The sequence below is a fragment of the Takifugu rubripes genome, chromosome 11 (assembly GCF_901000725.2).
Source record: "Takifugu rubripes chromosome 11, fTakRub1.2, whole genome shotgun sequence".
In the NCBI taxonomy this organism is placed as follows: Eukaryota; Metazoa; Chordata; class Actinopteri; order Tetraodontiformes; family Tetraodontidae; genus Takifugu; species Takifugu rubripes.
The window spans coordinates 2,640,123-2,661,868 of record NC_042295.1 but is presented as its reverse complement, the minus strand read 5'-3'; the positions used below and the strand labels follow the sequence as shown (position 1 = coordinate 2,661,868).

General features: G+C 41.9%; 1 protein-coding gene across 4 annotated transcripts; it reads left to right on the top strand.

Annotated features, from left to right (window-relative positions):
* Positions 1 to 8,908: 8,908 nt before the first annotated feature.
* On the top strand, positions 8,909 to 18,254 carry LOC101071634 (von Willebrand factor A domain-containing protein 5A-like). Of its 4 annotated transcripts, none has more exons than XM_029843406.1 (20): positions 8,909 to 8,976; positions 9,536 to 9,583; positions 9,648 to 9,850; positions 9,918 to 10,140; positions 10,900 to 11,066; positions 11,153 to 11,267; positions 11,353 to 11,528; positions 11,622 to 11,710; positions 12,154 to 12,298; positions 12,675 to 12,754; positions 12,827 to 12,941; positions 13,564 to 13,722; positions 13,815 to 13,918; positions 14,065 to 14,273; positions 14,926 to 14,982; positions 16,382 to 16,399; positions 16,972 to 16,998; positions 17,088 to 17,254; positions 17,560 to 17,683; positions 17,766 to 18,254. In XM_029843406.1, exons 2-20 carry the CDS (start codon positions 9,544 to 9,546, stop codon positions 17,843 to 17,845), a joined length of 2,298 nt encoding a protein of 765 aa, XP_029699266.1. In that variant the 5' UTR covers positions 8,909 to 8,976; positions 9,536 to 9,543; the 3' UTR covers positions 17,846 to 18,254. The 4 variants fall into 4 exon arrangements, with proteins under 4 accessions (XP_029699266.1, XP_029699268.1, XP_029699265.1 ...); XM_029843408.1 differs by having other exon boundaries at positions 8,912 to 8,944; XM_029843405.1 differs by lacking the exon at positions 8,909 to 8,976 and adding an exon at positions 9,430 to 9,463 and having other exon boundaries at positions 16,385 to 16,399.
* The last annotated feature ends 3,492 nt before the right edge of the window (positions 18,255 to 21,746 follow it).

The following is a 21,746-nucleotide window of genomic DNA, read 5'->3' as shown; positions in this document are numbered from 1 at the left end:
ACAGCGAGGGTGGAGCAGCCGCTCCCTGAAGGAGCTGCCCAGTGCTGTCAGGGTGTCCTGTAGGGGGGGGGGGGACGTGTTGTTCAACATGGATGACAGCTTAGCCATCATCCTCCCGTTTCCCACCACCTCCACTGAGTCCAGGGGACATCCCAGGACAGAGCTGGCCCTCCTTACCAGTCTGTCCATCCTCTTCCTGTCCCTGTCTGTGATGCTACTGGACCAGCAGACAATCCCATAGAAGATGGCTGATCCCACCACAGAGTCATAGAAAGTCCTCAGGAGTGGTCCCTGCACTCCAAAAGATCTCAGCCTCCTGAGCAGGAACAGTCTGCTATTGCTCTTCTTGACGAGGGCGTCTGTGTTGTGTGTCCAGTCCAGGTTATTGTTTAGGTGAACACCCAGGTACTTGTAGGACTCCACCACGTCAACATCCGTTCCCAGGATGTTCACCGGTGCAGGCGGGAGGTTGTTACGCCTGCGGAAATCCACCACCAGCTCCCTGGTTTGGCCAGCGTTGATCTGGAGGTTGTTCTGCAGGCTCCAGTCCACAAAGTCCAGTCCACAAAGTCCTGAATAAGTCCTCTGTACTCTGTATCGTCCCCATCAGTGATGAGGCCAACAGCAGCAGAGTTGTCAGAGAACTTCTGGAGGTGACATGAAGATGTACTGTGTGAAAAGTCTGCGGTGTAGAGGGTGAACAGGAAAGGAGCCAGAACTGTTCCCTGCGGGACACCGGTGCTGCAGAGAAGCCGATCTGACTCGGAGCCCTTCACCCTCACAAACTGTGGTCTTTGTGTGAGGTAGTCCAGAATCCATGTTGTGAGGTGGTGATCCACCCCAGCGACCTGCAGCTTGTCCCCCAGCAGCCTGGGCTGGATGGTGTTGAATGCACTGGAGAAATCAAAAAACATGATCCTCACGGTGCTTCCAGCCTTCTCCAGGTGAGTGAGGGAGGTGTGGAGGAGGTAGATGACGGCATCGTCTACCCCGATGCTCGGCTGGTAGGCGAACGGCAACGGGTCCATGAAGGAGCTCACCAGTGGGTGTAGGTGGGCGAGGATGAGCCTCTCCAGCGTCTTCATCAGGTGAGACGTCAGAGCTACCGGCCTGTAGCTGTTGAGCTCCTGCAGCTGATTTTCCATCTGCCTCCAGTAGTTGTCCTCCTGTCTGATCTTCCTCCTCAGTTCCCTCTGAAGAGTCTTCAGCTCTTCCTTGTCTCCAGACACAAAAGCCCTCTTCTTCTCCTTCAGGAGGGCCTTTATGTCTGGGGTGATCCAGGGCTTGCTGTTGGGGAAGCTCCGTACAGTCCTGGTGGGTACGGTGTTCTCCACACAAAAGTTAATATAGTCCGTGATGCAGTTGGTGAGGTTGTCAATGTTCTCCCCATGGGCGTCGCTGAATACATCCCACAGGATTGTGTTGAAACAGTCTTTCAGGGCCTCCTGGGCTTCTTCGGACCATTTCTTCACTGTGCGGGTGACAGCAGGCTGCCTCTGCACAAGAGGTTTGTACGCAGGCTGGAGGTGTACAAGGTTGTGGTCGGCACGGCCCAGGGGAGGGACTGGGAGAGAGTGGTATGCCTCCTTGGTGTTGGCATAGAAGAGGTCCAGTGTTTTATTGTCCCTAGTGTGATGGTGTGTGGTGTGATGCTGAGTCTGGCACTGCTGAGACCCAAGTAGCTCTTTGAGTGACCTTCTCTCCTCCCCCATCTTCACTTTTCAAACTACTCTATAGATTCTCTATTTGGTTAAGGGTTATTTTTTAAACACCCTGTTCCACACAATGCAGACAGTTTTTACAAAGATGCAATGGATACACGGAGTCCTTGAGAAAGTGGTCCTTGAAAAACACGGAGTATGGGTTCAGTACCAAGCTCAGTGGGACCTCAGCAGTGCTCTGGAAATGTCCCGGCACCGCTCTACTATCACTCCACAATACAACTTCTCAGAATCCCTGATACAACATTTAAAAGCTCATCAAACCAATACAGCTGTTCAAAGTTAATTAGCGAATAAGGGTGATTTGAGTCTCCAATATTGAGCTTTTTCACAGTATTCTAATTTTGAGGTGATTCAAAAACATTTCTTTAGCTGTAAGCATTGTCAAACTTAAAGGAACCCACAGAAATATCACTCAGTGTAATTCTATAAAAGTTTTGATATTCTAATTTGCTGAGATGATCCTTTGGAGCCTTTGAACAGCTGCAGTGTTGGCTGATCCACACAGCTCTGTGTGTGTTTTATTCCCGAGATAGTCAACTGTTTTTGCTTTATCATTTGGTATCTACGTAGACTCTGGCACTTGAATGCACCTCTGATAGTTCAGCTATTTTCTTTGGTCACAAGGAGCTCTGGTCTTATGCCAGTAATTCAATCACTGCCAGGAAAATGTAAGGTGCTCCAGAGGAAAACAAGTTTTGGCTGAAGGCACTTTAATCTGCAGAACAAACCTGAATTGTCCTGCAACATCAGTGTTCAGGTTTTGCAGCTTCTGCATTCCAACGCTTCAAAGTTTTCACAAATGCTTTGTTTTATGGTTGTAGTTTTGTGTGTCAGTCGCTACATAGAACTAAGGGACTGCACCTTCGCTTGAACCTGTGCTGCTGGGAAATGTACAGCCCTATGTGTGCTGCAGTAAACAAAATGTGACTACTGAGGTAGTTGTGGGCTTCTTGATTTCTGCTTTTGCAACTGCAACAGTTGTGCAGCTCTCAGTGACATAGTTGGTGAGGTATGTCAAAGTCAGTCCTCAAGGGCCACAATCCAGCCGGGTTTTCTATCCCACTGAATGCATTTTCAGCCTGGTAGGTGTTGGATTGCAGTACCTCTCGTGTGTCACTGCCAATGACAGGAGGAGCTGTCTTATTCGAGACCACTGGAAAAAGAGCTGACAAAGTGGAACAATTAACAGGATTATCATACATGTGTCCATGTTCCTCCAAATTCCAGGGTCTCTACAGCCACCTATGATAAATCAAACTGAAATATTGTATCACTCCCTTTGGTGTAATCAAGAATCAACCCTGTGTAACCCAGGCAGATCTCTCCCACGTTGCCTTGAGATCCTCCCCACAATGCACACAAAAGTAGAACTGTAATCATTGTGCCGTCTCCTGTAGATGTTTCCGAATCTGTCCAAGCGTTCTCTGTGGATTACCTGCTGGGGTACATTGATTCCAGTGATACCAGAGTTAGGGTTAATGTGTTAGAGTGTTAGTATGTTAGGGTTAACATGTTCACTCTACAACTTCAAAGGGACCAGTCCACCTGTGCTCTGACCACTTTCACTTGATGACTCTCAGAAGAACCCATTCAGCTGTGTGTTGAGTTCCTGGATCCTTCCTGACTGTTGTTACAGAGGTTGCCTGTTGGGAGAAAACTGAGAGAGTCGTTTTTAGTTGAACAAAATAAGATTTATATTTCATAAAAGTGCTGGGCTGGTCTATGGATTTTCTGCTCCTGGTCCCGGAAAGAGAACACCCCTCTCGAGCTCAAAGGGGGTGAATCCTGTTTGGGAGCTAACAGAGCTTCTTACTGACATCAAGGCTATTGGAAGCGCCTGTGTCCATTTCATTCCACTGTGAGCACATATCTTGCCAATTTTGCTCTTCAGTGTTTGATTCATTCTTTCTACCTGCACCTAACGCCTTCTCTACTTCTTCTTAAAATGAGTTCTATTATCAAACCTAATTTGTTTGGGGAAACCATGTATCGGCTTAATCAAAAATTTAATAACACTTTTTGCATCTTCTGCTTTTACGGGAACCGCCTCTGGGCAGCCAGTGTATGCATCCACTGCCACCAAGAGGTATCGGAACCCATTGACCCTGTCTATCATATCAGTGAAATCTATAATTATTTCTTGCCCTGCCATGGGGGCAACTGGAAACTTGCCCTCGTGTGGTCGAATTGTTGATTTCACATTAAAGTGTGTGCATATTGAACATTCTCTGATATAATTTTCTACACTGGCTGACAAAAATGGATGCCACCAATGTGTTAGATACCGCATCATTTGTGGTTTCCCGCAATGTGTCAGGCCGTGGGCCTCTTCCAGAACGGCATCTACCAGACCGGGCGGGAGAACAGGTCTGCCGTCTGGGCCCCGCCAAATTCCTTCAACTTTCACAGCCCCCCTTTCCTTCCAAACTGTTTTTTCATGTGGAGAAGCTTCTTCTTGATCACAACTAAGTCTTTCCCTGTCGTATCTTGGAAGACTTTCGTGAACTGTTTTCTCTGCCAACAACAAATTGTAACTTGGTTTATAACCTGCAGCCTTCTTTGCTGCCTGATCTGCAGCCTCATTACCTCGTCCCTCCAGAGAGTTCTCTTTGCTGTGACCTTTGCACTTTACGACTGCGACCACTGCTGGTTCCATGAGTGCCTGTGTCAGTTGCCTCATCTCTGCCTCATGTTTTATAGGAGATCCTGATGCTGTGTTAAAACCTGCCCGCAACCATTGACAAAGTTCTAAGTGAATTGCTCCCACTACATATGCTGAATCTGTATAGATAGTCACTCTCTTTCCCTTTGATATTTCTAATGCTCTAATAACTGCCTTCAATTCTGCAAGTTGTGCTGACTCTTTACCTGTTAGGTTTCCTGTTTCCACTTCCTCAAAGCCTTCTTCTGACTGTCTAACTATTGCATAGGCAGCTTTCAGACCCTCTTGTGGGTGTCTGAAACAACAGCCGTCTGTGAATAGTATTTCATCTGGATCCTTTAACGGCTCCGTCTTAAGATGTACTCTGATTTTTTCATCTTTCTTCACTTTCTCTTCACATCTGTGTGGTTCACCCTCTCCCATGCCATCTGCCATATTGATCCCTTCATGTGTGTATGTTATATGTGGTGCCGTTAAAATCTTGTCCATCCTGGTCTGCCTAAGTGAGGTCATGGTGAATGCTGCTGAGCTGACCAGTGATACCACACTATGTGTTGTAAGAACTGTCAGAGCATGACCCATCACTAAATGTGCTGTTTTTATTTTTAAGTTTTGCTACCCCTGCCACATGCCTTACACACGATGGCTGCCTGTTTTCAATGGGGTCCAGCATTATACTTGCATACATTGATACTTTCCTTTCACCCCCTTTTTTCTGAAAGAGAACACCATTTACTGTATGTTCTCCTTCAGAAACATCCAAAAAGAAAGGCTCTTTATAATCTGGAACTGCCAAGTGTGCAGCTGTAGTGAGTGCCTGTTTAAGGGCAATGAATGCTTTCTCTCCCTCAGTTGTCCATGTCAACCGAGCTGTCAAATTACGCATTCCCTGTTCATTCACCATTGCACGTAGGGGCGTAGTCTTTTCTGAATATGCAGGGACAAAGTGTCTACTATAGCCCGCAAGACCCAGAAATGACAACATTTCCTTTACAGTCTCTGGCTTAGGATGTTCAAGGATAGAGGATTTATGAGCTGGTGATACACCTGTACCCTGAGCAGAAACCACCCTACCCAAGAACGTCACAGAGCGACGACAACACTGAAGCTTCTTTCTAGAGACCTTAAAGCCCTTTTCCCCCAAATGCGTAAGGAGTGCCTGTGTTGCCCGCAAACAAGACTCAGCTGATGTAGCCGCCAATAAAATGTCATCAACATATTGAATCAAGACCACCCCTTCTGGTAGAGTGAGGTCCTTCAACAACTTCCGTAATGTCTGATTGAAAATACCAGGGGATAAAATAAATCCCTGTGGTAAACGTGTATATCGTAATTGTCTGCCTTTATATGTGAAAGAAAAGATGTCACGCATAGCGGAGTCAAGTGGGAGACAAAAAAATGCATTAGCCAGATCAATACATGTGAACCATTTATGGGAAGGAGACAAAGCTGATATCGCAGTATATGGGTTGGGAACTGGCACTGTGGGTGTTGTCACAATAGAATTAATACGTCTCAAATCATGAGCCATCCTATATTTCCCTTTTTCCTGCTTCTCAACTGGCAAAATCGGAGTATTCCATGCTGAAGTGGAATACTCAAGAACCCCAGAAATTAACAGCCCTTCTATTGTTTCCTGAATGCCTTCCTCAGCAGGTGGTCTGTGTTTATATTGACTCTGCCAGACAGGGTTGTAATCCGAGACACTGAATGTCACTGGCTCAACAGTAGAACACAACCCCACATCTGTCGGGCCAGAGGACCATAAAGTTTCTGGAAGTGTATTTAAAATTTATGCGCTGTCCGGATGATCGGTCTTTTCTCTCCCATGAAACCTCTGAATCTGTCGATGTTGTAAGATTACTGAGTTAGTAGTTGTATGCATTATCTTGTAACTCTTTTCTGAAGGAGAATATAACAGGCCAGGAATCTGAGTAGAGCTCCAATCTGTGACACTCATTAACCTTTTTATCATAGGACCAAGGTCCTTTGCCTGATGTTCAGCATGGATGGCAAGGGTAACGTGGGGACACGCTTCCTCAGCCATCTCATACCACTCATTTTGTTCAGCAGTAAGGTCAACCTGCGCAGCCACACCCTCAGGCCCCACGAACAAACACGGTGATGTAATCATCCAAAAATTTCCTTGTAACTTTTCTCTAAACGCATCCTGATAGACCTCATTATTCTCACGGTCATAAAATAGAGTGACATGATAGGGATCACCTGGCGGGGCAAAGGGACTACCAAAGGGAGTTGGTATCTTCCAACTCCTTACCCTGTTTTTGCCACGATTTTCCTGCTATACAACCTAATTTTGGATTATCAAGATGATCCTGTAATATAGTGTGAATTTCTGACTCCCACTTACACAGTGCTTCTGCTAAATTAACCTTCACCTCTGGAGGGGGAAGTATCTTCTGCTTCTGAGCTTCCTTCCACAATTGCATCCAATTCTCTTTCCCTGTCCTCTTCTTTCATGCCACTCACCACCTGATCAAGAGTCCACTTCCACTGTTCTTCCACAGACCGAGGATAGGGAGAACATTCTCCCTGATCCCAACACGCTTTACCACATTCCAGTTCCATCTTTAACTATGCTCCCAAGTGAGATTGAATGTGAATGACTCCAACGGTCAACTCAATGCCTCAGTGAAACAAGCTTCTAGATCAAACGTCTTTGATCCGGTTCCACTCTGGGGGTTAATTCCCAAGGACAAAGAGTCTTTTAATTCACGTTCACTCTGGCGCTTTTCCAACCCACACAAAAACACAAATCACTGGCGTCGGGAGTGTCCGTCCCGTCAACTGCGCTCTGAGTCCCAACCCAAATCTTTTTGATATACAGTGCACTGCATACAGCAATACAGCACTGTACTAGTTACAGTTTACTCTAACCGTAATTCCCTGTTTTTTTCAACAGTACTTCCCTGTTTTTCAACAGTACTTCCCTGTTTTTTCAACAGTTCTTCCCTGTTTTTTTTCAACAGTTCTTCCCTGTTTTTCAACAGTACTTCCCTGTTTTTCCAACAGTACTTCCCTGTTTTTTCAATATTTTTATATTTGTATCTGGAATTTATAACTAGGACACTTCAATTGACAGTGACGACAAATTTTTTGGAAATTGCCAATGTGCAGAGCTTTTGATTAAACAGGTGTCTGCTTACCTTTTATTAGGGATCCCTTTGTCGTCAGTTGTCTTCCGAAGTGACCGTTGTTGAATTCTTTGCCTCAGAGGACTTCTCTGTCTTCATCACGTCGGGGTCACCAAATTGTTGGATTGCAGTACCTCTTGTGTGTCACTGCCAATCCGCGTGTTCTTTAAATGAAGACTTCAAGTAAACAAATGTCAATTTCAAAATGTATTTAGCAAACAGATGTATTTAGCAAACAAATGTATTTAGCAAACAGAATCAATTCAAGATACAAATATTACAGAGCTCTGGGCCAGTTCATAACCCTAGCAACAACAAAGTCAATTGTCAGGGCATGAAGTCTGACGACCTAACTATCCCTTGACCCAGTCTTATATAGAAAGATATATGTAAATTATTGATGCTAATTCAGTCCAATCCAGTCCTTCTTCTTGGATGACCCCATCTTCTTCTTCCAGCCTCCTTTGGTGTTGGTGTGGTCCTTCTTGTCCATTATCTTCTCCAGATGGCCAGGTCCGAAGTCATATTCCTGCCAAGGAACTTATCAACACCAGTAAACTACGTTGTCATGTTTTACGATGGGGATCTACCATTTCCTGTCTGGCTGGCTCCAACTGTCTGACCAGTATTCAGGTCAAGGAAGGGTCAACTGACTTGCTTATGTGTATTCCTACTAAAGAATATATAGTATTCCTAACTTCTAAACTAACTGTAACATAAAACAAAACATATAGTATAACACATGCTAATCAGATAAAAGATGCTAAGAAGATAAAATAATTCTCTTCATAGGACAGAAAACCCGACAGGAGGGCCTTCTACAGTGGTTGTGGATCAGTTTCTGGACCACTTGTTTTGTCTAAATATCCGTTTTAGTGTTATTTTGTACTGTAACGACATATTATGCACCAATATTATGTTTTGTTTGATATGTAGAACATTTAATGGTCTGTTTGCACACCTGAGGTCAGATCCCTTGCTCAGGTTTTTCTTCCTGTTAAAACTGCTGTGGTTGGAAAGAGAGAGGCTGCAGAACAGGAAACCACAAAAATTGACTACTCGGAGTCTACTGTTGCTAAAAGATCGTACTCCCTGTATCAAGTAAACTTAACGAGCACATCTAAGAAAGGTGACATGTAAAAAAATAAAGTCCTGCTTTTATCTTGTTTACATTGTTCATTACATCTTCCCCCTCAACTAGCTTTGCAAAAGGATCCATGATCGATAATATCACATCCTATCAATAAACTTTTATAAATCGAAGCTTGCCTCATTTTCTTGCCCATTGGCCGGAGAAAGGCGGTCCCGCAGCGTCAAGAACGATGACCTAATATGTAGGCGTGTCCATAAGTAGCGTGATTCCTGGAGGCGTTGGCGACACAATCTTGCAAGTTCCCGCAAAGGTACCCCAGAGGCTTACCATTCACCGTCAACGGTAGGAAACTTTGCCCCGAATTTATGTTTTGAATTTATGTTTTTGTGTGCGGTTTATATATATATATATATATATATATATATATATATATATATATATACAGGTATATATATATATATATATATATATACATATATATATATATACCTGTGGGAGTATATATATACTGTATATATATATATATATATATATATATATATATATATATATATATACCTGTGGGAGTATATATATAGGCCCACTGAAGGCGACTGCGCAATTGGGAAATTAAAAGTTCCACAGCCTGACTTTAACGACTGTATTTTCTGTAATGTGTCTTTTTTGGCATCCAAGTTGATAATGCCGTTTTAAATACATCGAAATTTGATTTTTATTTTTTTGTCATAACTTCCTGATCAAAGTGGCATTGATCTGATCAGTACATTGGAGAATTCTACGACCACACATATTATAAAGTACTTTCTAATGATGGTCAGATGCAGTTTCAGTAAGATTACTAATTTTACTTTATAGTTTGTCAGCAACCTTCATCAAAACTTAGCATGATTTTGTATTCCAGACCCAAAAATGTCTTGCTGTGGTCTCATCACCATTAATAAGGAACCAGGTAAGAAAAAACAAAAACCATAGAAAGTTAGAACAAAAATCAATGTTTTTGGTTTTTCTTTTAGTTCCGCTGAAGAGTGTGGGGGTGGACGTGGAGGTCCGAGATCATGTTGCCTCCGTGGTTTCCACTCTAAACTACGAGAACAGTGAAGACAAAGCCGTCGAGGCCGTTTTTGTCTTTCCTCTTCCTGGAGATGCTGCCGTCTGTCACTTCAGTGCCACCGTTGGACAGAAAGAGATTGTAGCTGAAGTCAAGGAAAAACAACAGGTGAGCTGGTCAATCATTCCTGCGAGATGCGACATAAAAAAACAACTTTTGTCTTCTTTCTCTCCAGGCTCATGAAGAGTATGATGATGCTCTGAGCTCGGGTCAGCAGGCCTTCCTGCTGGAAGAGAGTGATGAGACTCCAGATATATTTTCCTTGAGAGTAGGCAGTCTTCCTCCAGGACAAAGTGCCTCCATCCGGCTGGAATATATTATTGAACTGGCCGTGGAGGCCGATGACGGGCTGAGATTTTGCCTGCCTGCTGTACTGAATCCCCGCTACCAACCTGAGGGTAGGAAAAATGTAAAAGACTCCTACAGATCATTCTAAAATAAAACACTACACCTATTAGTTGCAGGATTAGTAAAGTATCTATCTAACTATCTATTCAGTTTATTTATTACTTTAAAATGTATGTTACATTACATCCTGTACAAAATCCTCTTATGCTTTAAATGGCTAAAAATGTTTACAATAACAACATTGCAACATTAATCTGATTTCCTGTTATATGATGGGTGACATGTTTCTTACAGATCAAGTTTATATGTAGATAGGAAATACTAAAATATGGCGCAGTGATACAAAGAACATCAGGGGAATGGCTTTTCACTATTAATTATTCGGAAGGTACAATATTGCCTCTTGGGCTTTTCAGTTGCAGTACTACAAATGACCACAAGAGGTCAGGATAGAGCACAAAAAACACTTTCTCTTGTGGTTACAGTTTTTCATTTGAATGTTAACCGTACATTCCACACGGTATAGAAACACACTCATTTACATAAAAAACTAAATTTACAGTAAATTATGAGATATCAGTTCCAAAGCTAATTATTAATATCACCTTTTAGTGGATATCTTTGCTCAGTTTGTTTCATTAATGTATTGATCCTTTTACTGGTGTCAGGTTGTGAGTTATTTCACATCCTCTGCCCTTTTCTGCCTTTTTATTAGGTTCAACAATTACTGTTATATAGAATTTGTCTGCACATGAAGTTGAAAAATGTATTTTTATATCCAGATAAACGTATGTTTTTGTTGTTTATAGGTAGCAAATTCTCCAGTGTCCAGGTGAGCAGTGTTCCAGCCTCTGAGGTGCCCTACACCCTGTCTCTGTGTGTCCGAGTGTCCTCTACTCATCCTGTCTCTAAAGTGGAGTCCAATTGTTCCCTGGACCCTCTCCAGTATCTTAACACAGAGAAAACCCAGACCACGGTACGTGTGCTGCTGGCATGCTGCTGCTGGATGTGGCTCTTATTTTCATTACATCTCTATTAATGAGAACGCTTAAATAACCACAGGTCAAGTTGGCACCTGGACATAAATTTGACCGCGATGTGGAGCTGCTGATTTATTACCAAGATGCTCACCAGCCCACTGCATTGGTGGAAGCAGGGAAGAACTCTGCCAAGCCTTGTGAGTTTGTCAACAAGTCCCTTATGCAGAGACACTTGTGTGTGTTTGAACCCTGACCCGTGTCTGTCTGTCCACTGTGTGTTAGCGTCCCTGATGGCTGACCCAGTAGTGATGCTGAGTCTCTATCCTGAGTTCCCCAAGGCTGTGATGTCTTCATTTGCCTCATGTGGAGAGTTTGTGTTCTTAATGGATTGCTCTGGAAGTATGAGTTCACCTCTGAACAGCTCCAAGACGAACGAGACTTGCATTGCTAGTGCCAGGGTACTCATCATATGTCGTCTTTCTCAGTAACGCTCTGAACATTTATCAGTCACAGCATGGCCTTGATGCTGTCCCCTTCCCCCCTGCTTTTAGGATACTCTGCTGCTACTGCTGAAGAGCTTACCAATGGGCTGCTATTTCAACATTTACACTTTTGGCTCCAGCTTTGAACACATCTTCCCGTAAGTCGCACTGTGCATTGATTAAAGTTTGTAAAGTAGCTGGAAAGTCCAATCCACACACTGACTAACAAAGTTTACAATCCCAACTCTAGCCGTGTTTTAGTGGACTGTGTTTGCGTTTCATGAATTCTGTATTGTTTCAAATCAGCTTGTTGGTCATATCATGCTTAAAGTACATTTAAAGTGTTGGAAGACAGCTGGACAGCTGCTCATGAGACACAGGCCATTAACACAGACCAAATCATGCAGCCTGTTTTCTAGCACATTACCGGTAGTTGGTTGTTGGTGGCACCTCAGAGTGAACCAGACTTTCCAAATCATGGAAGAAGCTTAAGGTGGACACATTCATGTGGACCTGGACAGTGCAGTGAAAATACAATTTTTCCCCTTTAAATTTAAGTATGTTGCTATATGAAGTCTATCTGTCCATCCATCCATTGCAGTAAAAGTGTGGAGTACACCCAGAAGACCATGGACGAGGCGTTGAAGAAGGTTAAGACGATCGATGCAGATCTGGGAGGAACGGAGATCCTGAGGCCCCTCCAACATATTTTCAGTCAGACCTGCATTCCGAATCAACCTCGACAAGTAATAGAACTCCCTTCACGCAAACACACATGTGTCTTCTGTCTTTGAAATGTTTCACCCAAAACCCCAAATGAACTGAAACATGTACTGGTACATTAACTGGTTATAAAGGTCTGAATAAAAGAAAGGACAGTGAGACTAAATTAGGCTTCTTAGAGATGAGACTGAAACAGCCTCCTGTTGAGGTTGGTATAACATGATATTGTTTGCAGCTGGCTGTTGTTTAGTGTCCTTCTGGAGTTTTTAATTGAATGAAAGATATGTTTATTTTTTTTAATGTGCTCTATGCTGCATTGATAGTCAGCTGAGCGACCTTGAACACAAGTTCTATGGCTCTAGCTGTTATTCACATGCTGTTATACCCTCTCCTATTGAGGTTTTTGTCTTTACTGACGGAGAGGTGTGCAACACCAAAGAAGTTATCAGTCTGGTGAAGAAGAATTCCGCCTCCCACAGGTAAAACCACAAATAAATAACCAATACAGGGTACCTACAGTGTGTCTCCTCATGCTTATTCGTGCATTGTAGGTGTTTCTCCTTTGGCATCGGGGAAGGCTCCAGTTCTGCACTCATTAATGGACTGGCCAAGGAAGGAGGAGGACACGCCCAGTTCATCACAGGCAGCGACAGGATGCAGCCCAAAGTAAGGCAACCATATCCTTCAGTAGTGACAATGTTTAACATTTTGGAGAAGCTCTCATCCACTTTATTCATGTTGGGCAGTTTAATATCCAAAAACCTGAACAAGTTATATTATTTATTAGACCTTTAGGAATGGATGATACATCCGTTGCAAGAATGAATTACAGCCACGTGCCGTGAACTGTAAAAACTGTAAAAAAATAAAGTAAAATACTAGACTCACGTGAGTCTAACAAATAAGATCAGTAAAGTTAAACTGATTAGAACACAATAATCAGTTTTGCAATGGTAAAAAATGTCCTTATACTGTAGTTTAGAGAGGAATTTGTTTGGTAGAAGTAGGAATATTTGGGAAAGTCCAAAATGGTGACAAAACTTGGAATGTATACAGGTTTATATACATGCAAAGTTTATGTTTTTATTCTAATTTTTGAAAGTGGGAATATGATGTTTAAGCGATAAACAACAGTGACCATGTGGTGGAGCCATGGAGATAAAGGATGAAGGCTGACGGTACAGCTCCTGTCAGACCTTTTGAGGAAAAGCAGCAGTTAACAGGAGATTCCAATAGAAAAAATGTAAGAAAATAAAATGTAAAGCTCGTTCCAATTCTTCTTCACCAGGTGATGCAGTCGTTGAAATTTGCACTTCAGCCGGCTGTGATGAACGTCTCGCTTGTGTGGGACTTGCCGAAGGAAGTCTCTGCCGCCGTTCTCTCTCCACCAATCACTTCAATTTTCCAGGGTCAGCGGTCGCTGGTTTATGCTCGGCTCACTGGGCTGGTAAGAGACGTGCTGGTTTGGATTCTTTTAATATCTACAGTTGTGCCCCTGCAAATGGGATGACCCACTCTGGGATGGGGGGGATTCCGCAGAGCTCAAAAGCAGCAGAGGGCCACGTGACATTGAACTACAGCCTGGCTGGTCAGCCCTATCAGAATAAACTCCACTTCTGTCTCAAACCAACAGAGGACAACAGGTAAGCATGTAGGAGAACCAAGATAAGAGGCCAAGAATTAACATTAAATGAGACAAAAGAATAGTTTACTAGAATGATAATCGAAGCTCGTCGCCGAGGGCTTTAGAGGTCCCTGGAATTGCTGTGCGTTTGTCTTGTGTGTGCAGGTTGACGGTCCACAGGTTGGCTGCTCGCACTCTTATTCGCTCTCTGGAGATGGAGGGCGAGGTGGAGGATAAAAATGTTAAAGAGGAGGTGGTGGAGGTCAGCGTCCAGTCGGGAGTGAGCAGTTCCTTCACTGCTTTCATTGGTGTCAATAAAGATGCTGGTGAGGTGATTCAAGGACCGTTGCTGCTGAGAAATATTTCAGCACCAAGTAAGTGTCATTCCAGCAAAAACTACATTCCAGGCGTGTTTACAACTGGTCTGAGAATGAAACAAATCTTTGTCACAATGTCTGCTGCCTCCATTTGGATATAGTCCAGAATGTAATCAGAATCATTGCAATAGATTGAGTAGTCACGCCGTACGTCGACAGGACACTTGAAAAGAAATGAATTATTGCCTTAATCCCACTAGAACTGGACAACTGAAATACGCGTAAAGGCGTTACTCCGACTAATATTGGAGTTCTCCTTATCCGACTAAGACACCCAGATAATTCCTTTGAAAACTGCGGGTCTGTGGCCTGTAAACAGGTGTTTATTATGTGACATCATAGGTCAACCAGAGAGGGGGCTGTATTAACCTGCTGAAAAGATGCTTATCGCCACCTAGTGTTTAGGAGAAGGACGCGTTCCTATCAGTTAATTGATTCACTCACGCTGTTCCAGAGCAGATTGCTGACTGGAACTAAAACCTTACACACACACACGCACACACACACACAGAGCTCTTCTAATTTTTCTTCAGAACATCATCGTGACATGTGAGGAGCTTGAAGCAGCAAGATATGGGAAAACAAATATTTGTGTCATTCTCAAATCCTTTTTGTGTATTTTGTAATGTGTTGACCTTTTCTTTTAAAGGCCGCATGATGTACTGCTGTATGCCTGTAATGGATAGTTGTCTTATGCAAAATACCGGTAAGTAAAAGTAGAGTGATGCACATTTCCACGCTTCACGAGAAGACCTTTTGCTGCCATGTGTCTTAGATTCCTACTTTAAACTACCGTAAATTCTACGCTGTAGACACAACTTGAATTTTCATAAAATTTAAGAATAATACACATATAAGCCTATAACACTATAAGCCGCAGGTGGGCCCTTTGAAACTTGAGAGCTTTACGTTCCACAGAAAGATTATTTTAAATGTTTAATTATTAAACGGTTAAAAAAAAATAAGGAACCTACCAGCTGTTGATCTTCAGCCTTTAACTTTTCTACTTTTATCCCCAGTTAATCCTACGAAACACAAGACACTAGCAAATTTAAAGTAGCAGATGCAATTGCACATATTCTCAAAGAAATTAAAGTCCTTTTATGTTAATTGTTCAGGAAAATGATTTTTTTTATTTTTAAAAGCAATGTGCTTTTGACTGCTGAAGTACCACTCTAGTTTATTTGATTTTGCTTTTGTTTTAATGGGGGGTCCATACCAGACCAGAGACACAGTCTCTGGTCTGGTATATAGATAGGATCTGAAGGATAGGAGTAAAAGCGGAGTGATGCACGTTTCCACACTTCACTAATCTGACCAAACATACTGTGAAATCCAGTGAGCCTTTCACTGCCATGTGTGTCTTAGATTCCTACTTTAAAGTGAAGTAACACTAAAGATCGCTCTCAAATCCAACACACAGATATTGACTCAAATCTGCAACACGGGCCACACATTTCCTTCTGGATAGTTATTTGTGTAGCAAAGGTGGTTTGTTCTGTAGGTGCTGGCATGAAATCCAAGTCAGTATCGAAGGGATGTCCAAAGCCAAGAACTCCATCTGCACCTATGATGCTTGACCATAAGTCAACATGGAAAAACTACAGAATGAAACACTGAATAGGTTCAATTGAGTATTTAATTACAACTTCTTGGACAGCAATGAATTGTCTCTCTTCAGTTGTATTTCAAGGCTGTATTTCATTCTGGACAAAGACTTATGGTTGAGACAGACTTTTAAAAAAAAACAGGGTCCCTCTGAACTCTTAATTTATCAAGTGTAGCAGAATTTTTAAAATGACCTTCTTGCCATAATCGTCATCACATATTTTACATCAGTTACCCTTAAGATGATGTCAGCTGCCCTGTGTGAAAATTAAGCAACACTTATATAAAATATGAATTAGTTAATTTGTTAATTCTGCCATGTAAGTGCAGGATTATGGGATTAATAGTTGTTTTTATATAGCAAATTGTGGTCTAATTAAGTGGCTTTTTTGGTTGTAGTTTGCAAGTCAAATCTACTCATTTCTAATAATTTTCTTTGTCTAATATTGTCCTCTTTTTTCTCTCCTTGTCTTTTTTCTTTTCTAATTGCTTCCCAGAAGCCTTAGATTATGAAGGTAGGTGACATGGACAAACAAGACATGGAAAAACTATGACATACAGAATGTGACGCCACAAAATTTTACTGCAGCTCTTTTTCTTGGGACCAATGAATTTTCTGTCTTCGGTTGGTGGAGCACACCACGATTTGAATGCCATATTTTTTGTACTATAAGGTGCAATATTAATGAACGAGTCTATAATCATACAAAAGGCGCGTTAAGTGAAACAAAACAGTATGAAAAGTCAAACTTTATTCAACTCATTCACAATAACTCAACAGTGCTCAGTTGTAACGCATGAAATACAAAACAATACAATCACATTTTCAGTTCATTCCTCTTCCACAAATCCATCTAATGCTTCATCATCAGTGTCAGGGTTTAACAGTTGGGTGAGTTAATTTATTAACTGATTAACATATTGTAAAGGCAGAGTTATGGGATGATTATGTAGTAGTTGTTTTAAATAGTAAAGTTTTTTTTGTAGTTGCAAGTTAGATCTACTTGTTTCTAATTGTTTCCTTTGTGTAATATTATCCTCTTTTTGTTTTTGTCTTCATTCTTTTCTAATTGCTTCTCATGTTTAGAAGATGTTTATGCAGGCAGTGTTCCAGGTAGGCAACAGAGAATTCTGTCAAATAAATCTCACCATCAACAAAGGGATGATTGGTTATTTCTTTATTTGTTTGTTTGTTTGTCCTAGTTGAGGAGGATATTTCTGACCCGCCTCCCCAGGACCTTTTGCTGCAGTTGGTCTCCCTGCAGAAAGCCTCTGGCTGCTGGGCGTTAGATTCACATCTGGCTGATGCACTAGGAAAGACAATTGATGAGCTGAGGAAAGCAAAGCCTGAGGCAACGGGCAATAATAAGGTATCGTAAAAAGAATATATACATATAACAACAACAAACATGAAAATAATCAAGAAGAATAAAATGAAGTTGGGTTAAATGTCCAGAGTTAGGGAGAAGCGTTAGGAGTCAAATTGGAATCCATCTCAAAAATATATGCCCAGAATATACTTTAAGCGTTTGTGTCGTTGTTGTCTTTTAATGTGGACAAGTGTCGAATACATTTTTAGAAATTGTCTAGATTCTTCTTATTTTTTAATCTTTCATATTTAACATCTGTTGCTGTGTCTTGCTTGCTCTCTGTTTTCTTTGGTTTGTTCAATTAGATGGAGGATGAAGTGTGGGCCACCATTTTGGCTCTGGTCTGGCTTCGTGGTGAGAAGATGGACGCTGAGGACGAGTGGAGTCTCCTTGCACAGAAAGCTTTGACATGGCTGCAAGCAACCAACGGTATGTACAACTCTCATTTTAAAATGTTATTTTCTTATCAGTTTCTGCTCAGGACCCAGCATTTTGTTATTTTATTTTGCAGCGCCCTATTCAACAAAGTGTGTGGACGTTGGAAATTCGCTGCTTGGTTGCAAAGTGAAGAAAGAAGATCTGGGACTGTAAAACTTAATTCCGGTTTTATCATGGTTATTTCGGATGCTCTGTACTGTCCGATAACATTTACCAATGAAAAGTTAAGTTGAGTATGTTAAATGGAGTCAAATTTATTGCAAATGTAATGTCTTATAACGCTTTCTTTATTGTCTGAAGCTGTTTTCTTAAGGAAGTATCATTACATAAGGTTAAAGGTGGAATTTAAAACTCATCATAACACAGAAAGTTTTGGATCGGCTATAATATGGATAGTAGCAGGACCTCCAGAACAGGACTTGTCTTTTATTGGAAAGAAAGGTGGAAAAATAAATGTATGGTTACTAAATTAAACAGATAAACGTCGCAGAGATTATGATAACAGATCCTTCTCTTACTAAATTTCAAGTTGCATAGCTAAATAAACAGCAAGTATTTTAAAGATGGGTTTTATTTACATATATAAAAACAATCTGAGAATTTTAATTAATATTTACAAAATGATTATACAGAGCTGCATAGGTAAAGGACCAGCCATCAAATGAATTCCCCACACAAACACGCACACACACATTCCACTAGGTGGTGGTAAATGCAAATTTGGGGCTGTGCGTTGCCTGCTGACATTCAGGAAAGAGAAGAAGACGCCGACACGGCGAAGAAGAACTGAATCCAACATGGCCGGCAGCAGACTGGAACGGTTTGGAAACTATGATGGAATCTGCGCAATAACGTCAAATTGAATGTCTAACAGAGGCGTTTTCAGTTCATAAGACGAGACTTTTAAGTGTTCGCTTGTCTTTTCAGGTTTCAGGTATTTGCTTAAAGATATGACCTACTTCAAGAATATTTTTTAATTTGAAGTTAACTAACTGTGGGAGACAACCTTTGCGATACACCTTTCCAGTGTCCTCATCACTTTTTAGCATGACTTTCCCTCGCTGAAGACTAGAATTTGTGTCCGAATTGACCTTAACCCCAGTGACATTTTGGATGGATGAGTTACTGTATCATCGCTGCTGTCCGTCATGAGTAGAAAACTGTTTATTTCCCCCCAAATTGACGCGCAGTTCAGGTCCCGAAATCATCTCTTAAACTGAATTATGATGTCCGTAAATTTCTACTATTACCGTTAATCGCAGTGACCGACGAGAACCCCTTAAAGAATTCCATCTACTCAAAGTATAGAGGAAATTGCACTGGTGAATTATCATCAATACTATCAGTACTATGTTAATTCACTGTAGCACTAAGGTAGATTTGTCCATTTTGATGACACAAAAAAAAAGAAGTTGGAGCTCTTAAGTGTCTTTGGCGTTACCAGATGGTTTGGATGGCTCGTTATCTTCTGGAGCTGTCGCTGGTGGACGGCCAGTGTGTGGCGTTCCTGCCTGTGCACCTGGCAGGAGCAGCCCTGTGCCTGGCCCGCCAAGTTCTGCAGGAGCCTCCAACAAGCTGCCTGGTGTCTGGTCTCAAGCCTTCATATCGGCAGGTTCGGGGTTTGAAAGGTTCCCTCAAAGTTCCCCTCAAAGATGTGAAATTTGACATCTGTCTCCTTTACTTTTCAGTGAGTCTGTGCTGCTGAGGATCATGAGTATCCTGGCCAGCGCTGCAGCCACGGCCCAAACCCGAGACACTTGTGCCACTTACCTTAAGTATTCCTCTGCAGACACCATGCATGTTAGCAGACACCCAGGATTAAAGAATCCCTCCTCACTGTTGGGCACACACACTTGACCTTCTGACCTTCTGTCGGCTTAGAGCGCAAGTAGAGATCCCAGACGAGCACCTTGATATGACTTTCACAACTGCAGAAGAGGTATATTTGATGCAATGTCACTTTATATATGTATGTGACCAATCTATTGGCACAACAATTTTTATATCTTGCAGCCAAGTTTGACATTTTGTATGGTATTGATTTATCTTGTCATTTGTAAAAATGATGTATAGCCATGTTTTAATGTAAAAATAAAGTATCTGCTGCAGTTTGTGTTTGCTATTCATGACATGTTGTGAAGGTGACATGACTGGATGCAGATGTAGGGTTAAATTAGCATATCAAAATGTATTTATACTGAGATATTTCAAGTGTTCCTCTGAATTTTGGGTTTTTAGCTGTAAGCCATTATCAAATTTCAGGGTCTCAGACCAAGTCATGGTATTCCTTTTGCACAAACATTTTTAATGCAGAAATGTTGCGTTTTGCACAAAATACACCTGCAATGTGGTGTGATGCTGAGTCTGGCACTGCTGAGACCCAAGTAGCTCTTTTAGTGACCTTCTCTCCTCCCCATCTTCACTTTTCAAACTACTCTATAAATTCTCTATTTGGTTAAGGGTTATTTTTTAAACACCCTGTTCCACACAATGCAGACAGTTTTTACAAAGATGCAATGGATACACGGAGTCCTTGAGAAAGTGGTCCTTGAAAAACACGGAGTATAGATTCAGTACCAAGCTCAGTGGGACCTCAGCAGTGCTCTGGAAATGTCCCGGCACCGCTCTACTATCACTCCACAATACAACTTCTCAGAGTCCCTGATACAACATTTAAAAGCTCATGAAACCAATACAGCTGTTCAAAGTTAATTAGCGAATAAGGGTGACGTGAGTCTCCAATATTGAGCTTTTTCACAGTATTTTAATTTTGAGGTGATTAAAATTTTTAATTTTTAATTGTCAAACTTAAAGGAACCCACTGAAATATCACTCAGTGTAATTTTATAAACGTTTTGATATTGTTATTTGCTGAGATGATCCTTTGGAGCCTTTGAACAGCTGCAGTGTTGGCTGATCCACACAGCTCTGTGTGTGTTTTATTCCCGAGATAGTCAACTGTTTTTGCTTTATCATTTGGTATCTACGTAGACGCTGGCACTTGAATGCACCTCTGATAGTTCAGCTATTTTCTTTGGTCACGAGGAGCTCTGGTCTTATGTCAGTAATTCAATCACTGCCAGGAAAATGTAAGGTGCTCCAGAGGAAAACAAGTTTTGGCTGAAGGCACATTAATCTGCAGAACAAACCTGAATTGTCCTGCAACATATCAGTGTTTAGGTTTTGCAGCTTCTGCATTCCAACGCTTCAAAGTTTTCACAAATGCTTTGTTTTATGGTTGTAGTTTTGTGTGTCAGTTGCTACGTAGAACTAAGGGACTGCACCTTCGCTTGAACCTGTGCTGCTGGGAAATGTACAGCCCTATGTGTGCTGCAGTAAACAAAATGTGACTACTGAGGTAGTTGTGGGCTTCTTGATTTCTGCTCTTGCAACTGCAACAGTTGTGCAGCTCTCAGTGACATAGTTGGTGAGGTATGTCAAAGTCAGTCCTCAAGGGCCACAATCCAGCCGGGTTTTCTATCCCACTGAATGCATTTTCAGCCTGGTAGGACAGAAAACCCGGCAGGAGGGCCTTCTACAGTGGTTGTGGATCAGTTTCTGGACCACTTGTTCTGCCTAAATATCCGTTTTAGTGTTATTTTGTACTGTAACGACATATTATGCACCAATATTATGCTTTGTTTGATATGTAGAACATTTAGTGGTCTGCTTGCACACCTGAGGTCAGATCCCTTGCTCAGGTTTTTCTTCCAGTTAAAACTGCTGTGGTTGGAAAGAGAGAGGCTGCAGAACAGGAAACCACAAAAGTTGACCACTCGGAGTCTACTGTTGCTAAAAGATCGGACTCCCTGTATCAACAAAATAAACTAAGTAAACTCAACGAGCAAATCTAAGAAAGGACGTGTAAAAATGATAAAGTCCTGCTTTTATCTTGTTTACATTGTTCATTACATCTTCCCCCTCAACTAGCTTTGCAAAGGGATCCATGATCGATAATATCACATCCTATCAATAAACTTTTATAAATCGAAGCTTGCCTCATTTTCTTGCCCATTGACCGGAGAAAGGCGGTCCCGCAGCGTCAAGAACGATG